The sequence below is a fragment of the Miniopterus schreibersii genome, assembly GCF_964146895.1.
Source record: "Miniopterus schreibersii genome assembly, chromosome: 5".
NCBI lineage: Eukaryota > Metazoa > Chordata > Mammalia > Chiroptera > Miniopteridae > Miniopterus > Miniopterus schreibersii.
In genome coordinates, this window is record NC_138106.1 from 45,767,363 (window position 1) to 45,784,026 (window position 16,664).

General features: G+C 39.7%; 2 protein-coding genes across 13 annotated transcripts in view; one reads left to right on the plus strand and one right to left on the minus strand.

Moving 5' to 3' along the window:
* The window catches only part of DRC9 (dynein regulatory complex subunit 9), a 30,032-nt gene extending 19,125 nt beyond the window's left edge, over nucleotides 1-10,907 (minus strand). The window contains exons 1-4 of one of the 10 annotated variants that reach the window (XM_081137756.1): nucleotides 10,832-10,907; nucleotides 6,572-6,642; nucleotides 5,302-5,566; nucleotides 3,096-4,713 (exon numbers count right to left, since the gene is read on the minus strand). In XM_081137756.1, the coding sequence (XP_080993882.1) occupies nucleotides 3,508-4,713; nucleotides 5,302-5,566; nucleotides 6,572-6,579 (1,479 nt within the window). In that variant the 5' untranslated portion in view covers nucleotides 6,580-6,642; nucleotides 10,832-10,907 and the 3' untranslated portion in view covers nucleotides 3,096-3,507. Of the gene's footprint in view, nucleotides 1-3,095; nucleotides 4,714-5,301; nucleotides 5,567-6,571; nucleotides 6,643-10,276 lie in introns of those variants that run through there. The other 9 variants (XM_081137759.1, XM_081137758.1, XM_081137760.1 and 6 more) reach the window with 9 other exon arrangements.
* Nucleotides 10,628-14,466, plus strand: RPL35A (ribosomal protein L35a). 3 transcript variants are annotated; one of them, XM_081137767.1, is made up of 6 exons: nucleotides 10,628-10,913; nucleotides 11,080-11,220; nucleotides 11,961-12,005; nucleotides 12,226-12,378; nucleotides 12,959-13,103; nucleotides 14,392-14,466. In XM_081137767.1, the coding sequence occupies exons 2-6, from the start codon at nucleotides 11,171-11,173 to the stop codon at nucleotides 14,413-14,415; spliced, it is 417 nt and encodes a 138-aa protein (XP_080993893.1). In that variant the 5' UTR covers nucleotides 10,628-10,913; nucleotides 11,080-11,170; the 3' UTR covers nucleotides 14,416-14,466. The 3 variants fall into 3 exon arrangements, with proteins under 3 accessions (XP_080993893.1, XP_080993894.1, XP_080993895.1); XM_081137768.1 differs by lacking the exon at nucleotides 10,628-10,913 and having other exon boundaries at nucleotides 11,217-11,304; XM_081137769.1 differs by lacking the exon at nucleotides 10,628-10,913 and having other exon boundaries at nucleotides 11,217-11,266.
* The last annotated feature ends 2,198 nt before the right edge of the window (nucleotides 14,467-16,664 follow it).

Sequence of the window (16,664 nt, forward strand, 5' to 3'; positions counted from 1 at the left end):
ACTGATCAGGAATCAAACCCACAACTTGGTTGGTTATGTGCCCTGACCGGGAATCAAACCCACGACCTTTCCATATTTGGACAGTGCACCAACCAACTGAGCACTCTGGTCAGGGTGAACATATATGAATCTGAAATATAAAGAATGAAATCATACCAAAGAGCAGACGTTGATAGTATATTTAGTGGTATATATTTCAAAGGTCTTCTGGGGAAAAGCCAAAATAATTTATTTTTTAGATACAAACTTGAACAGTAAAAGGTAAGCATTACCATAGGAACAGCATATGTCTTTTCATTGTTAATTCTTATTTAATCTGTGGCTAAAACCTTTTTTAAAAAATACGTATTTTTTTAAATTGATTTTAGAGAGAGAGGGGAAGGGAGAGGGAGTTAGAAACGTCAATGATGAGTGATTGATCAGCTCCCTCCTCCCCCACCCCCTCCCAGGGAACCAGCATGCAACCTGGGCTTGTGCAAACCCTGATCTCCTGGATCCTAGGTCAACGCTCAACCTCTGAGCCGCGCCAGCCAGGCCTGTGGCTAAAATCTTGAGCTATGGAAAAGCCATATAACATAGTGACTGCGCATATGTACTCTGAAACAAGATTTTCTTGTTTGAATCCCAATTCTCTTACTAAACAGTGTTGACTTTAGGCAACTATTTAACATCCCTATGCCTCCATTTTCCCATTGGTAAAATAGGTCTAAGAATAGCACCTGCCCTCATAGAGTTATTATGAGGGTAAAATAAATTAATATACATAAAGCATTTAGAATAGTACACAGAACTGTGGAAGTTCTGCATTTGTTATGATTAAATTCTTGTGCTGATCCTGTGCACAGAAGAAAGGTATCTGCATATTGACACATAAAGCCTAGATCCTTCCTCAGCAAACCTTCAACTAGCCCAGCAATGTTAAAAAACAAAAAACTATCCTTAAAAGGTTAATAAATAGACTCAACAAAATTCTTCTTTATATGAACAATAAGCAGAGATTCAGATCTGAGGAAAACATTTGTAGGCAAGGACAAAACAAATTGCTGCCTTAAGCAAGAATTAAATTTTAAAATATTCCTTTAAATTAAAATTGATATGATTGACCACAAAGAGAAGAGAAGCCATAGAATTTCAGCAATTAAACTGAAACTTACCTGGACATAAGGAAAACTTTCAGTGTATGTATGGTCACTAGTTTTTTGTCCAGGAAAGAAAGGGGACGTGTAAGGCCCGGGAAGCTGTTTTTCTGATGGCCCTAACCGGCTGGCTGCCCTCTACCTTTATGCTTAGGCAGCTGGAAAAGGAAGCAAATGTGTCAAACTAATTTTCTGATGAACAGAAATAGGAATTTTTAGAAGAGAACTTTAAGGAATTAGCTAAATATTCTATCTAGTATGGTCGCTAAAAAAGATTTTTATATAATATACATTATGTACAAGAATTAGACCCTAAGGGAAAAGAAAAACAGTATTTCCTGTAGGCAGTCTCTTTCCAAACTTAGGTCCATTACTCCCACTTCTGACAGAGCCTGGTATATTACTACAGTTCCGTCATTTCATTCCGTGATTCTCACACACAAAAATCTACTTGGAGATGTCTTTAGCTGTACAAATGGTTGTAAAAAAGGGATAATGCTAACTAAGCTTTCAAGCCAAGGTTGTTATAATGCTAAACAATGTGAAATCTTTGGAGAAAAAAATCTATCCATACTAAGGTTTTAAAATGTATACCCTATGCAAGATAGAGTAATGGCATAGTAAAATTCCTGAAATTGAACAACCATAGTACTATGAAGTAAAAACAAAAAAATATTTTACAAGATTCATAATTTCTAAAAATTATGGAACTAATTTACATTGAGAAAGAGGCTTTAAAGATGCTGTTAATCAAGATAAAAGTGCAAGCCTTTATTATTTATACATCTATAAAATCCTAAGTAGAACCTCTATTAAGTCAGAAAGTTTTGTGGGGATCACTATCATTAACCAGAATAAAACAGCCAAAAAGTTCTGTTCTTTTATTTACTGGAGTGGTGACTGCTGCTGAATGCTATTTATAAATTTGGGTTTTTCATTTTTCCTTGAATTTCTATGATGGCAAATTATTGTATTTTTTACACCTGACTGTATAATTGGTAAGTATAAGATTTCATGTTGTTAACTGAGCATCTTCTCTTTTTATTTTTGAGCCTTACTGAACGAGACAATAAGTAGGAAGGAAACACTAGTCTCTTCTGTACTATTTTTTTTTTTTTTAAATATATCTTTATTGATTTCAGAGAGAGGAAAGGAGAGGGAGAGAGAAAGAAACATCAACGATGAGAGAGTCACTGATCGGCTGCAGCCCGCAATCCGGATATGTGCCCTGACCAGGAATCGAACCCTGATCGCCTGGATCCTAGGTCAATGCTCAAACGCTGAGCCACACCTGGCTGGGCTGTACTATTTGTTAACTATCTTAATTTATGAACTAGAGTATTACTGTGAATGCATTAAAAGGCTTAGTTCTTGGGTGTCCAATATCGTTGCTATTCATAAACTGATAAGGAAATTAATTTGTTGTAAAATACCTATAACATCCATTAAGATCACTTTAAAATTACCCCAAAACTCATAGAATGTTGTCCAGCCAGGCGTGGCTCAGAGGTTGAGCATCGACCTAGGATCCAGGAGATCACAGTTCAATTCCTGGTCAGGGCACATGCCAGGTTGTGGGCTCAATCCCCATTCGGGGGCGTGCAGGAAGCAGCCGATCAATGACTCATCATTGATGCTTCTATCTCTCTCTCTCTCTCTCTCCCTTCCTCTCCCTGAAATCAATAAAGATGTATTTTTGAAAAATTAAAATGTTAAATTTTTAAAAAAAACCCTCATAGAATGTTAGCATTGGAAGGGACCAACTAAGCCACTCTGGCCAGGGCTCAATGTAGTATTTTTAATATACACACTAGACCATTCGAATCACCAAACTTTCACAAGAGGTTAAAAGACAGCTATCTTCTATAAGTCAGATACAGTTCCAAATCTAAGTGACTGTATATGAACTTTCATAGTTTTAGGGCTGCTCTAAAGTTAAAAACCTTTTCTCTTGTTTCAGAGATATTTACATCAAATTAAGACATTTACAACAATGGTTCCTAGTATATAACCACCCAAATATCATTTTCACCTATTCTGTAAGGAAGTTAAGCATTCACAAGTTTCTCTAATAAATTCTGTGCATTTTCTCAACATAAATAACACAAACTATTCTAAATATTTACATTTATTTCAGTGCATTTTAAAAAAATACTAAATGGAATGAAATTTGTAGAATCTATCACACAAATCAATTCATGTCAATATCATACTTTACTCAAAAACAACTTCACAGGCACATACAAAATAGAGAACAAAATCTGTTTTAAAAATTTCAAGTATACTGTCTACTTTAAAGTACACTAAACGATTTATTTTCACAAAACATCCAATCTTCAAACCCCTTTTCTAATTTTGGCAGAAGAAAAGTTCAATCCATTCGAATCTTCTGGTTTGTCATCCTATAAATGATGCTATCATATCCAGGATCCATGTTCCAAATATTGTAAGAGGTGATAATCACAGCCAAGGCCAAGGCAATCATTATCCAAAGAACCATGTTGAAAACCACTGGATAGTCAAAATTATACTTATATGCAAGGTTATAGGGACTTGGTGGGTTCTTCTCTTGTTTTGTCTCAAGGATAGTCCTTGTTTTCCTCACAAGTGATGTGTCATATGATCTGACAGTCACTAGCTCTACCACTGCATTCCCACCATAAAGACTATACATGTCATCTGCAAACTTTTGCAGAGTGTCAACAAGGACCTTAGAAGCATCTCTGAATTGTTCAGAATATTCTCCATAATGTTTCCCAATTTCATCCAAACCTGCCAGCTCCAGTGAATATAAATCAGGAGAATGGTCCTTGGCTAGATGCTTATGTCGAGACAACAAACTTGAAACATCACATAGAACTTGCAGTTCAGAAAGAAAGAGCAGATCAGCTTCACTGTTACTACTCAGAGAATTGAGGGGAAGTGAATTAAGAACAGAGTTTTCTTGAAACAGGCGATTGCGGAGCTGTCCTAATGTTACTGAAAGATCTTCAAAAACTGAGTTTGCCTTCCCCACCATATACACTCTTTCCTCACTGGGAGCCAACTGCAAAACCACAGGAGTTTCCTCAGAAAATAAGGAGTGAATGGAATTTGCAACACTGTCAAGACTAAAAGGAACTGCATTCTCCAAAGGGTATGAAATGACACTGCCTGAAGGTAGAGGGAGTTTGTCCACTCCCTTCACGATCACCATCACAGTGGCCCGAGGTCGATGGAATAGGTTACCCACTGCAAGTCCCGGCCAAGAAAGGTCGTCTTCCACAGAGAAGCCCATGGCTAATGCTGCCACGTCTGGGATTCGCTCTCCTGAAATAGGCCAATTTCCATTGCGGAAAACAACATACTCTGGTGATCTTAATATACTAAACTCGTTCCCCAAAGCACTGGCTACCAAGGACAGAAGCACAACGAGCACAGCCATGGTTCCGTTCTGGCCGCAGCAGTGCAGGGCAACACGCAGTGAGTGGTTGCCACAGCACCAGGGGGTGATGCACTCCGGCTGGTCCTGACTCCCTGAGACCTTCTCGTCGTCGCCTCCGCTGGGACAGCTGCCGCTTTCTCCACCAATCGCCGGCTACCAATAAATATGTATTTGTATTTATTTTTTTTATTTCTACAACCTAAGTTATCAAAATTAACAAGAGTTTAAGAATTTATAAAGCTTTTACACACTACCAAGTTGAGTTTTTTGATAACTCAATCCGTGCTTTGTAATGGCTGACACAATGTGGTGGATATTCACAAAGGCAGACTGCAACATATTCTGCAATAACAGTCATTTTAAACGATTAAAGCAACGTTTAGAAGGTCCAGCAGTCTAATTTCCTACTCCTAGTGTTCAGTTAGCTTTTAGTAGCTGAGAAACATAAGTGGGACAACTCAGTAATTTGTCTGACCTCACTGCACATACTGTATTTATACTTATTTAATTATAGGCCTTTAGAATAATGCTGGCATATTGGAAGAAAAGGACATTCTGACTCATAATATTCCTTGAGATATGGCTATTTCACTCCATCAACTGAGAGTCTATATTTTATGTAATTATTATAGCCCTTATCTGAGATAAAGATGCTATTTCCCATGTTAAATTTAATGACATAAATACTGTAAATGGAGAAATAAAAAGAAAAAAAGATTAAATAATAGTGAGCATATATACCAGGCTCTTGCTTTGTCTTCTTTCATACTGAACTGGCATGATATAGTTTAGAATCGAGAGCTGGTCGGTGGTATCCTCCAGAACTGCAGAGATCCTCAGTACATCTAGAATGGAGAGTGGCTCTATGAGTTCTGGGATGATTTCTATGTCTGTTTCTTTGGCTGTTTCTTCTTCTTCTATGACACCCGGTGGTTCGCCTGTCACTGACACTGTCACCTCAGGATACCAAGGTTTTGGAGAAGGATTTGAGGCTTCTGGTTGGCCTCTACAAAAATAATAAAGAAAAATAAGTCAGCCACCAAATGTTTAAAAATTAAACTCAAAAGCACAGGCAGCATGTAGATTGGCTCCTGTGAAGTCCATATTGTCACATAATCTAACCAAGATAAAGAACAAAAGTAGGAGTTTGCATGTGATTCTGCTAAATACCTCTCAGTGACATTTTGACCAATAATAAGAAAGCAACTTACTGTTTAACAAACTTATGTAATCCATGAAATTTGGCTATGCTTAACCAATTTGAATTTAAGCCAAAATTAATTTTTTTTCTAGCAACATCTTTAGAAGCTACTAACCAAAAGTGCCTCATGATTAGTGAAAAACTGAATGTGGTAGCAGGTCTCCAAGGTGGCCCATATGATTCTCACCATCATGCCCTTTTGTAGTCTTTTTCACACTGAATAGGACTAACTAACCTATGTAACTAAAAGGATATTGTGAGTTCCAAAGCTAGGTGATGAAAGATACTGCAGGCCCTGACTGGGTAGCTCAGTTGGTTAGTCTCCTCTCAATATGCTAAGGTTGTGGGTTTGATCCCTGGTCAGGGCACATACAAGAATCAACCAATTAATGTATAAGTAAGTGGAATAACAAATTGATGTCTCTCTCTAAAATCAACAAAATAAAAGACTTTGCAGCTTCTTCCAGTCTCTCGTAACTCTCACTCTATAGGAAGCCAGCTGCCTTGTCATAAGGACACTTAAGCAGCCCTGTGGATAGGTTCATGAGGATGAGGAATTAAGGCCTCTTGCCAACAGCCAGCATCAACATGCCAGCTGTATAAATGAGACATCTTGGAAGTGGATCCTCCAGCCCCTCATCAAGTCTTCAGATGGTTGCAGCCTTGGCCAACTTTAACCTCTTGAGAGACCCCAAGCTAGAACAATCCAGCTAAGCTGCTCCCAAATTCCTGACCCACAGAAACTATGTAAAATAAGGGACAATTTAAATAAATAAATACACACAAAATAAATTGAAATTTTGAACATACTCTTCCATTCTTCTTAAGTTAGCTTTGTTAACTTCCAAGGTACATTTATAATCTCACAAAAATGAAGTCACCTAAGATGAGAAGAAAACATTGAGATTAGTTTGAGTATTGAATGACATTTAAGTTATTTTTATGCTCTTCCATTCAAAGAAAATTAAATAATTACAAGAGCTTATCCCCCCTTTTTAAAAAATCTTCACCCGAGGATATTTTTTCCATTGTTTTTCAGAGAGAGTGGAAGGGGGGAAGAGAAACATCAATGTGAGAAAGACACATCGATTGGTTGCCTCGGAGGTAAGTATTCTTGGCTACAATCAAACCCAGGACCCTGCAGTCCACAGGCCAATGCTCTAACCACTGAGCCAAACAGGCTAGGGCTTTTATACATATATTTTTTATTTTAGAGAGAGGAAGGGAGTGGGAGAAACATCAGTGTGAGAGAGAAACATTAATTGGCTGCCTCCTGCATGTCCCCTACGAGGGATGGAGCCCATAATCCAGGCCACGTGCCCTGACCTGGATTTGAACCAGTGACCTTTTGGTGCACGGGACAATGCTCAACCAAGCCACATTGGCCAGGGATCCTCTCTTTTTGCTTATTAGAAAAGAGATGGAAGAACCATCATGTGGTGCAGGTCTACTAGGATACCAACTTAATAATCAGCAGATAAATGCAATCTTTGAGTCTCTTCTTAAGGTAAATTAGTATCTAACATGGTTTTCATATTTTTTACTGTATTCTGATTTTTTAATTGGTAACCTCTATATAATGGATTTACTTTTCTGTTATTCTGATTACTAAAATATTTAATTAGAGTACTCCATTTCCCTGATCTGTTGGATAATAGAACTATATCACCTGGACTTAAAGAACACTTGAGAATGCACTTAGAAACATTGTATTTATCCTGCAAATCAGTTTAATACAACTATCAAGACGTTACTGTCCTCAGTAAACCAGTCCTTTCTGCTTAAAAAAGCTTTAAATTCTCTATGGAGAATTTTGCTCTATACTGAATGAATAGTGATTATAAAATTCCTGTATGGTTTTATTCACAATAAAGTGATCCTGAAAAGAGTGGTACAAATATATGTCACATAACGAAAATCTCATATGCAAAAATTCAAATATGTAAATCAGAGTGTTTATGTAAATTAAAAACAAAACAAAACCATACTCCAAATTAGCCAAATTTTCTGGTGCAAGGGCGGTCCCAGGAAGAAGTAACATGGTGTTAGTAAGATTTTGTTCTTTTGCTGTGTTGTTTCTTTTTCCATTTTTTTCAACTGGGGCATAGGTCAATGTGCTTCACATAGGTAAGACAGGGCTATGCTTACACAGTATTGAGTGCTTTTGTGCTGTTCTAGCTTTTCATTCCCCAATGCTAGAAATCCAGGAGTCATTCCTGCTTCCTCCTTCATCTTGACATCAACATCCTCCAATCTAAACCATCACCAAGTCCTGTGGGTTTTACCTTATATTTCCATATTCTCTAACACCATGCTGGGCCATGCTGGTTCGTTTGAACTACTCTGCCTCCAAATTGGAGTTGATCTTTTTAAAATGAAACAGTGATCTTTTAAAATTAAAAAATCTGATCATGCCTCTCCTTAGAACTCATGAGTGGTTTTCCATTGCCTTAGGACAAAAACTAAAATTCTTAACTTTGTCCATAAGGCCTTTATGATCTGCCTCCCCTTTGTTCCTCTCCAGATCCATCTGGCATTGTCTCTTCTTGCTCTCATGGTTCTAGCCTCAATGGGCTTCTTCCAGTTCTTCAGTATAAAAGAAAAACAACAAAATGGAGTTGATATTATCAAGAGTACAATCTAAAATGGAGCCAGAAGGCCTCTGGGAAGCTGAGTTAACTCATCTCCCTCCATGTGAAACTGAACTTTTGAACTGGGATAAACCAAGTGGCTACATCCTGATACAGTTCCTGGACATGGCTCCGCATCATTGAATGCTCCATTAAAAAAATAACTTTTTCACCTAGCAACAGACATATGCAGTTAATCATATATAGCATAGTGTAAGTCCACTTGCCAGTACCAATCACAGTTCTTTCAAAGCAATTTATGTAATCCCCTTGGACCCCCTTTTCTGTCTTTACAAACTCTGTCCCTTTCTTTCCTCTTTGGAACACAGTTGGGTTTTCTACCCCAAATCTGTGTCTCCCAGACCAAAAAAGACCCCCAAATAAAGCTTTTGTTTGCCTTGCAGCTCTTGGTCAAAATTGATTGACTTATGTAATCATACTCCATTCCAAGTCACGACCTTTGCATATGCTATTCTTTCTATTTACACTCTTCCCCTCACCTCCTCATCTAGTAAAGTCTTAGGTAGCAGTTTAAATCAGTGTCATTTCACTAGGTATCTGCATTTTGCCCCTTGAAATCCAATCTCCACCATTTTCTGTGCCCTGGGAGACTGATCCACATGGACTGCATCAATGGGAAATTCCAAAAGAGATCCAAAGTGTAGGACTGTAAGGTCCCGTATTTATTTCCCCAGCTCCCTCCCTTCCAGATCACCATTGGTTGGCTATGTTTCTCTATCAAAGGCCACAGCTCCTGTCAGGCAATCCTCTCCATATTGCTCTGTTGGGGGCTGAGGTAACTTCTTCCCCATGTGCCTGGAGACTGCATTATCCCTTATAGTTTTCACTCTTGCCTAAACCTTTGTAAGCAGACTTATTAAATTCTCTTCAACTCTGCCAACTCTTTCCTTCCAGGGCACTGACTGGCACAATAACCTACAATGACACACATTTTTATATACAGTATATATGTAAATACACATACATGCAAATAACTGAAAAAGTTTTATAATTTACCTGTAACACGTGTGAAACATTCTGATATTTTTGATTCTATTATATTTGCGTTAATAGGATTATAATCAGGATCTACTAATGGGCTATAACCTGCAGTTTGAAAAATGCCTTAACTGACACTCTGCAAGTGAAACTTTCCCTGATTCATCAGGCTGGATCAGGATTCCTCTGTTCAAGCACTTACTGCACTCTTATTTTCCTGCAGAGCTCTCTTCACAATTTGTAATGTTTATGTCAGTTTCCCCCACTAAACTGTTAAGTTCCATGAGATCAGGAACCATGGCAATGATGGCCAAGGCTCACTATTGTAGCCTAAGTTTCAGGCACTATGCTCAATTAATATTTGTAGAATGAACGAACAAAGGAATAAAACTCACAATGTGTTATTCCTCCCAGGAGTGCTTTTCTAGTACTGTACATTTAATAGTGGAACTGCTAGCACATTCTCTAATAGTGGGATTTCTAGTATATTTCTGGGACGGAGAAAACTGGATGGGGGGAGTGGGCTATAAAGGTACATAAACTCTATTCGGATGTATTTATAAGGATCTGATTTGAAATATATTTCATAAAATATGGTACCTATTTCATAAAACTTTGGAGTCATCCTTCACTCTTCTCTCTCATTCCTTACCCATCAGCAAATCTGCTCAGTGTTACATTTAAAATATATTCAGAATTCCAGTACTTGTCGCCCCTGTCCACACGCCATAATCTCTCATCAAGATCTTCACAGTAGCCTCCTAATTGATCTCCACGCTGGTGCCCTCCTTTGCCGTCAGCCACAAAACTGACCTTGCTAAAACGGAAGTCAGACTGAGGAAAATGTTCTCACGTTACCTTCTAATGCGCCATATATTTTACTTACCGTCTTGCTCCCTCGACTAGAAAGTAAGCTCGATGAGGACAGAGAATTCTGTTCTGCTGTTTACCGCAGGGTCCTCCGAGCCAAGAACAGAGCTCGGCCCATGGGAGTCATTCAATAAACTGTTCAATAAATGAATAGCTCCACAGGGCAACCCAAATAAATGTGCAATAATTAGGAAACGTAAACCTCCGACGTTCCTTAATCTATCTCACGCTAGTCTCTACAAGTAATTACTGAAGACCTATTACTTACGGGCACGGCGCTGGGCACCCGGACAGCCTGCCTGGCAACTGAGCGAGTTCTCATTAAAAAGGAATAAGGCCTTTTCAGGACAGTCCTCCTTACCCCCGGGGACAAAAGAAAGGGTGGAGGTGAAAACTGGCCATTTCTGGAAACAGATGAAGAAGGAGGAGGAAGGGGGAGATGGGAAGGTGAAGAGAAGAGCTCCTCCCTTCGTGCTACCGGCCTTTCTCTACCAGGCTAGGATCCGAGTCTCCGTTCGCCCTACTCCCGTGAGGTGAGAGCGAGAGAGACCCCCACGTTGGCGAATCAAACCTGGAGCGCCCGAAGCGGGGAGATGTCGGCCACTCCGGCTTCCCTTTTTCACCTGCCGCACCCGCTGACGCAGGAACCTGAGGTATTTCTATAGCAACGCTTAGCGTTACGGGACCTTTGCTTCTCCTCCTTTAGTTGGCTACCACTTTGCCTCCCTCTGCTCCAAAATAATACACGTTGCAGTTTACAAAGACGAAATGACTTAGGGAAAGAATTGTATGAGTGCTCTTGAATGTGGCTCGTTTCAGTCAGAAGACGATTTCTGAGGCTTTCTTTTTGGCAATTGCGGAAGATGCCTCAACTGAGGGCGGGGCGGAGAGGTGTTTTTCCCACAAGGCCATGCGGCGGGGCCTCGCCTTCCTTTTTCCGCCATCTTGGACCCTGTGGAGGTGAGTGGAATTCCTGCTGCTGAACTTTGGGGGGAAAATAACTGGAGTGGGTTCCACTACATATCTAGGCTAGGCACTGCTGGGGTACGGAGGTTCTACCAGGGATTGATTTCGGTGGATTCCAGCAGCAGGGAGGACAGGATGGAGGAGATGTGGGGCTGATGGTGCTGGTCCCCTGACAGCGGGAGAACGGGTGCTCCCGTAGTCAGAGTTACTTCATGGCCCCTTCCGGAGTGAACACATACACCTTGTCATTTGTATTTACCCTTTTGAGACAGTGGCTGCTTTTGCCTGGGTTCTTTCCATTTGCTCCCCCACCCCCCAAGCCTGACTTTGTCTGTAACCTCTTTCCTCAGCTTTTCTTTCCCATATATTGCTTAAGAGTCTTGTTTCCTCGTTTTTCTGATTCCTTGCTCTGATTCCTTGATCTTTTTTTTGTAACCCTGGCATGAATTTTCTTAGGACTTCCTTTTGGAGTTTTCTAGGGGTTATTTTAGTGTACAGCCTTGCCACTTTTCGATTCATTTTGGAGCTTGCTTAGCTATCAGGCATTCTCTGAGGTTGGGATGTCTTGCCAGACTGCGCTTCATGTAGGCGTTATGGCATAATTACGTTTCCCCATACTCTGAACATGAAATGCCGACCAAAAGAAATTCACCTAACAGGTTTAAGAAACGAGTGGGGACTAGGTGGGGAACGTGTGTTGCGAGATTTTTAAACCGATTCTCTTTTTGTTTAAGGCCTGCTGAGAACAGGACTTCTATAAGGACAAATATGTCTGGAAGGTACGAGTTTTTAATATAGTTGCTTTGTTCTTGTAGTTTTTTGTTTATTAGGCGTGGACCTAACTAAATGCGAGCTTTAAACTGGCGGGGAAAAATTAGATGTTTGTTATAGATAACTTTTGGGTAGGGGTCATTACAGATCAAATCATACGGGTGGTTTGTTGAAGTTAAACGAGATCTTACAACAGTTTATGGTTGACGTATATTTTGTGTCTCTTAGGCTGTGGTCCAAGGCCATTTTTGCTGGCTATAAGCGAGGTCTCCGGAACCAGAGGGAGCACACAGCTCTTCTTAAAATTGAAGGTGTTTATGCTCGAGATGAAACTGAATTCTATCTAGGCAAGAGATGTGCTTATGTGTACAAAGCAAAGAAGTAAGTTGATAGTATTGTTATGCTTCTTGAGTTTTTACTTAAGATTTGTCTCATTTTACTATTCAAAGAGTAATAAATGAGATGTTAGTAAATGGGACTTTGGGACTTTTAGGAACTTAATGGAAGGTTATAGGAGGATGTTGCTTTTGTGCGTGGTATTCGATTTAAGTTATCTTATGCAGTTATTACAGTTGTTAATTGTTTCAGGGAAGGACCCAACTCCTTATTTTACGATATTAAAATTTTATAAAGCACTTTTCATGTATCTTAATTCACTTTGTTGATTCCTTGAAATTATGTTTTATAAGTGAAGGCTACATGCTTGGTTATCCTCTGAAAGGAATTTATGTTTTGTAAACTGCTATATTTTACAAAAATTACATTTATGAAGTGGCTGGCATTTAGTAGGAATGGTACTCAAGTATTTGTTGAATGAGTGATGCCCCATGCTTTTATGTGGCGACTTAAATGGTTAATTAGGGTTGAGAGCCACTGGGCTGGATGTCACTTTGAATTTGTACCACATTATAGTACTAATTGCCATAGTTCTCATGCCTCTTTTATTCCTTTTTAAAATTAGCAACACAGTGACTCCTGGTGGCAAACCAAACAAAACCAGAGTAATCTGGGGAAAGGTAACTCGTGCTCATGGAAACAGTGGCATGGTTCGTGCTAAATTCCGAAGCAACCTTCCCGCTAAAGCCATTGGACACAGAATCCGTGTAGTAAGTACAATTATAAGCAGTATGGTACCTATTGAGTCAAACTAAGCTCAAGATGTTGGACTTTGACCTCCAAGAACTATTGTGATTATAAAAATATCACCAGTGCCCGGCCAGGGGTAGCTTGGGTTGAGCGTCAACCTAGGATCCAGGAGATAGCAGTTCTCTTCCCGGTCTGATTCCCAGTCAGGGCACATGCCCAGGTTGCAGGCTCGATCCCCATTTGGGGTTGTGCAGGAGGCCGCCGACCAATGATTCTCTCATCGTTGATGTATCTATCTCCCTTCCTCTTTGTGAAATCAATAAAGATATATATATATTTTTAAATGTCACCAGTAAGATTATGCTGTAAAATTGGTGGCTGCCGTGTAAATGTATTATGAAACATTAGATTCTTGGCATGTGAAGGTGAATTTTCAAGTGAATTGTGCTTAGATTTCACATTTTGCTAAAGCTGCATGGGGGAGTGGGATAGTATTTAAATGAACAATTTTATGCCCTGGCTGGTGTGGCTCAGTTGGTTGGAGCATTGTCCTACGCACCAAAAGGTGGTGGGTTTGATCCCCCGTCAGGGCACATACCTAGGTTTCCGGTTCCATCCCCAGTGGGGTGTGTGTGAGAGGCAACAGGTGGATGTTTCTCTCTCCGCCTCTAAAAGAATCAATAAAATAAAATAAATGAACAATTTTCTGGCAAAGACATTTATTGAGCCCTAAAGTAGTTGCTAGAAAATTTAAAATCAACATACCATTTCCTGGCATAATTCTTAATATTTTCTCATCTCTTCATCATGACAGTTTTGGTAGAGGAGGTGTTAAGTCTTATTTTGTAAGAAGAAAACTGATCATGTTTCTGGGTTCCACGACCTTGGCCCAAGCCTTTGACTCTAGATCCCGTCATTTTTCTAAAATCCTGTTTTCTTTCGGACCTATTTTTTTAATAGCCATGGCCATAATCTTGGGGTGGGGGGTTCACATGGTGTACTTTTGAACCCTGCTGGGCTGTTGAGGTTCCTAATCAGAGGAAGTTTTTTACTGTTGTTAGAAGAAGCAAAATTAAATGGACTTTCAGTGCTCCCAGAATGGTTCTTAAAGCATGTTCACCTAAAAACTGAAGGCTATAAAATAAAAACTTGGTTCCCTCCCCACCTACATATAAGTCATTGGATGCTTGTCAGAGATGCATAGTGGGATAGTGGGAGGAGGGTTATCCATATTGTGTTACTCAGTGGCATTTGTAAACTTGTATATATAGCATGCATTAATGACATTGTGTTCTTTTTCTCCTCCAGATGCTGTACCCCTCAAGGATTTAAACTTATTGAAAAGTAAATAAATAAAATGGATTTGTTCTCTTGTGTTTTTAAGTGGCTCAAAAATCACTTTGCCCTAAATTCACTTGCTATATGCTTAAATAGTGGCAGTTATAAGGTATTTTCAGGGTATACAAGGAAGTCATAGGGCTGAATGTAGTGATGATTACGGAGAGTTAGACAATAGGATAGAAATGATGTATCAGTTAAAGGGCTTTATATTGTGGAGGAGGGGGTTAAGTTAACTTTGGTTGGGGACTGGATAAAGGAGTACCTTGGAAAGTGATGGAGTACTTAAACCTAGCCTCTGATAAGCTTTTGGATAAGTGGAGACATAGCATGTTTCAGGAAGTACGGAAGCCAACAATTTTAGCCGGTACAGATAATGCACCATGACACTTTTCTAGATTTGCACATCAAAATGTATCCACAACTTCCCTGTAACACGTTTATTTCTATTGGTACTGCATTTTATTAAATACTCATAACTGCCACCATCATTAGATTGAGAATCAGTGAAAGAAACTTAAAATTATCTTGATCTCTTAAAGTACCTTGTAATAGTATGCACTTGTTAAATATAGATTGGGTGAGAAACTTGTGACTTAAAAATGGTAGTTGGGAGAAATTTGAGTGATTATATTGATGGTATTTGGCAGCTTGCTGAGATCCTTGGGATTTGTGACTGGACAAAGCATTCTAGTATATATGTAACAAGTGGGAATGTTTTTAAGTTGAAAATGTTGAAATGATGCCACATGCCTCTGTAATGGGAGTGTTGGGGGTCTGTATTGCCCAGTTAGTGTAGCTTTATTTGGCTCCATGTTTTAATGTAAAAGTGCAGGAGCATAAGATTTTAAGCAGGGCTGCAGAATTTTTATTTAAAATTGATTTTAGAGAGGGAGAGTTGTCTCCTACACACCCAGACCAGCAATTGAACTTTCAACCTGAGCAACCTTTGGGTGCACAGGATGATGCTCAACCAACTGAGCCACACCAGCCAGAGTATGCAGAATATTTTAAATGCAGTATGTATGGTGTAGATTGATGCAATAGCAGCTAGTACTTTTATTAACCAACAAGTCCTGATAGTCCATGGAAACAGTTTTCCAAACAACCCTTACAGTTTGCATTTGGGTTCTCTAAGAAGCAGATGCTAAGAAACTGCTAAAAATGAATTGGGGTGTGAAAGACCTTTGACGGACAGGATGTAGGAAAGGATTAGGATTGGGTTCTAATAGCACCCAATCTAAGATTTGTTTAGTCCAGTGGTGATCCTCAAGCCAAATTCGCTGTTGGAAGAGTCCATGTTTCATAGAAACAGGCTTGTGTGATGCCAGCCTCATTTGACCTACCAGCAGCCCTTGGGAAGTGTGGCCTCAAGGCAAACAAGGTAGGTGTTGAGATGCAACTTGAGGTCGTCAATTGTGCTCTCTCAACTGGATCTAAGTGCGTTTTATGGCCACCACAAGTTAGAATGAGGGAATTGAACTTGGAATATCTGGGGTAAAGAGCAAGAAGAGGCCATTTCAGACCTAGAAACATTTAGTTCCCCCTCTCAAAGAAAGATCCAGTGTAAATGAAAAGTACCTACTTTATTTGTGCCAGTAGAGGCAATATCAGTACTTGGAGTGGTCGGGGATAGAGGTTTTTTGAAAAAAAAGAAATGACAGGTTTTGTGTGAAAGAAGGCATTTGAGGAACCATTCAACTGGCTTATGTAATGTGACTAAAATTTATTGGGCCTGGCTGGTGCATGGGATAGAGCATCACCCCATGCACCAGGAGTTCCCTCGTTCAATTCTAGGATCAGGGCACCCGCTGGGTTGCAGCCCGATCCCTAGTAGGGGGTGTGCAGGAGGCAGTTGGTCACTCATCCCCGCCCTTCTCTCCCTGAAGTCATTAAAAAAAAAAAACCTATAGGGAATCAGAAAGTATCAAAAACTAAGATTCCAGTTTATGCAAGGTCTTGTGTACTGTACTAGGGATTTTAAACATACAATTCTTATCTATAATAGTGTAATTAAGACACCTGATAGGGTTGACCAGATTCATACTTTAGAACCCAGTGGCAACCCAGCATAAACTGAAGGGAAAACCAGGTAGGGTTTGCAGTCTTAACTGAGTTTTTCAGCACGGAAATAGAGTAGACTCCATAAACATTAACAATTAAAAAACCAAGTAGGAGTGTTCAAGGGCAACATGTTACCCCCGTTGGTTGCTGTGTGGGTACTGAGTTTACAAAGCTGGGGA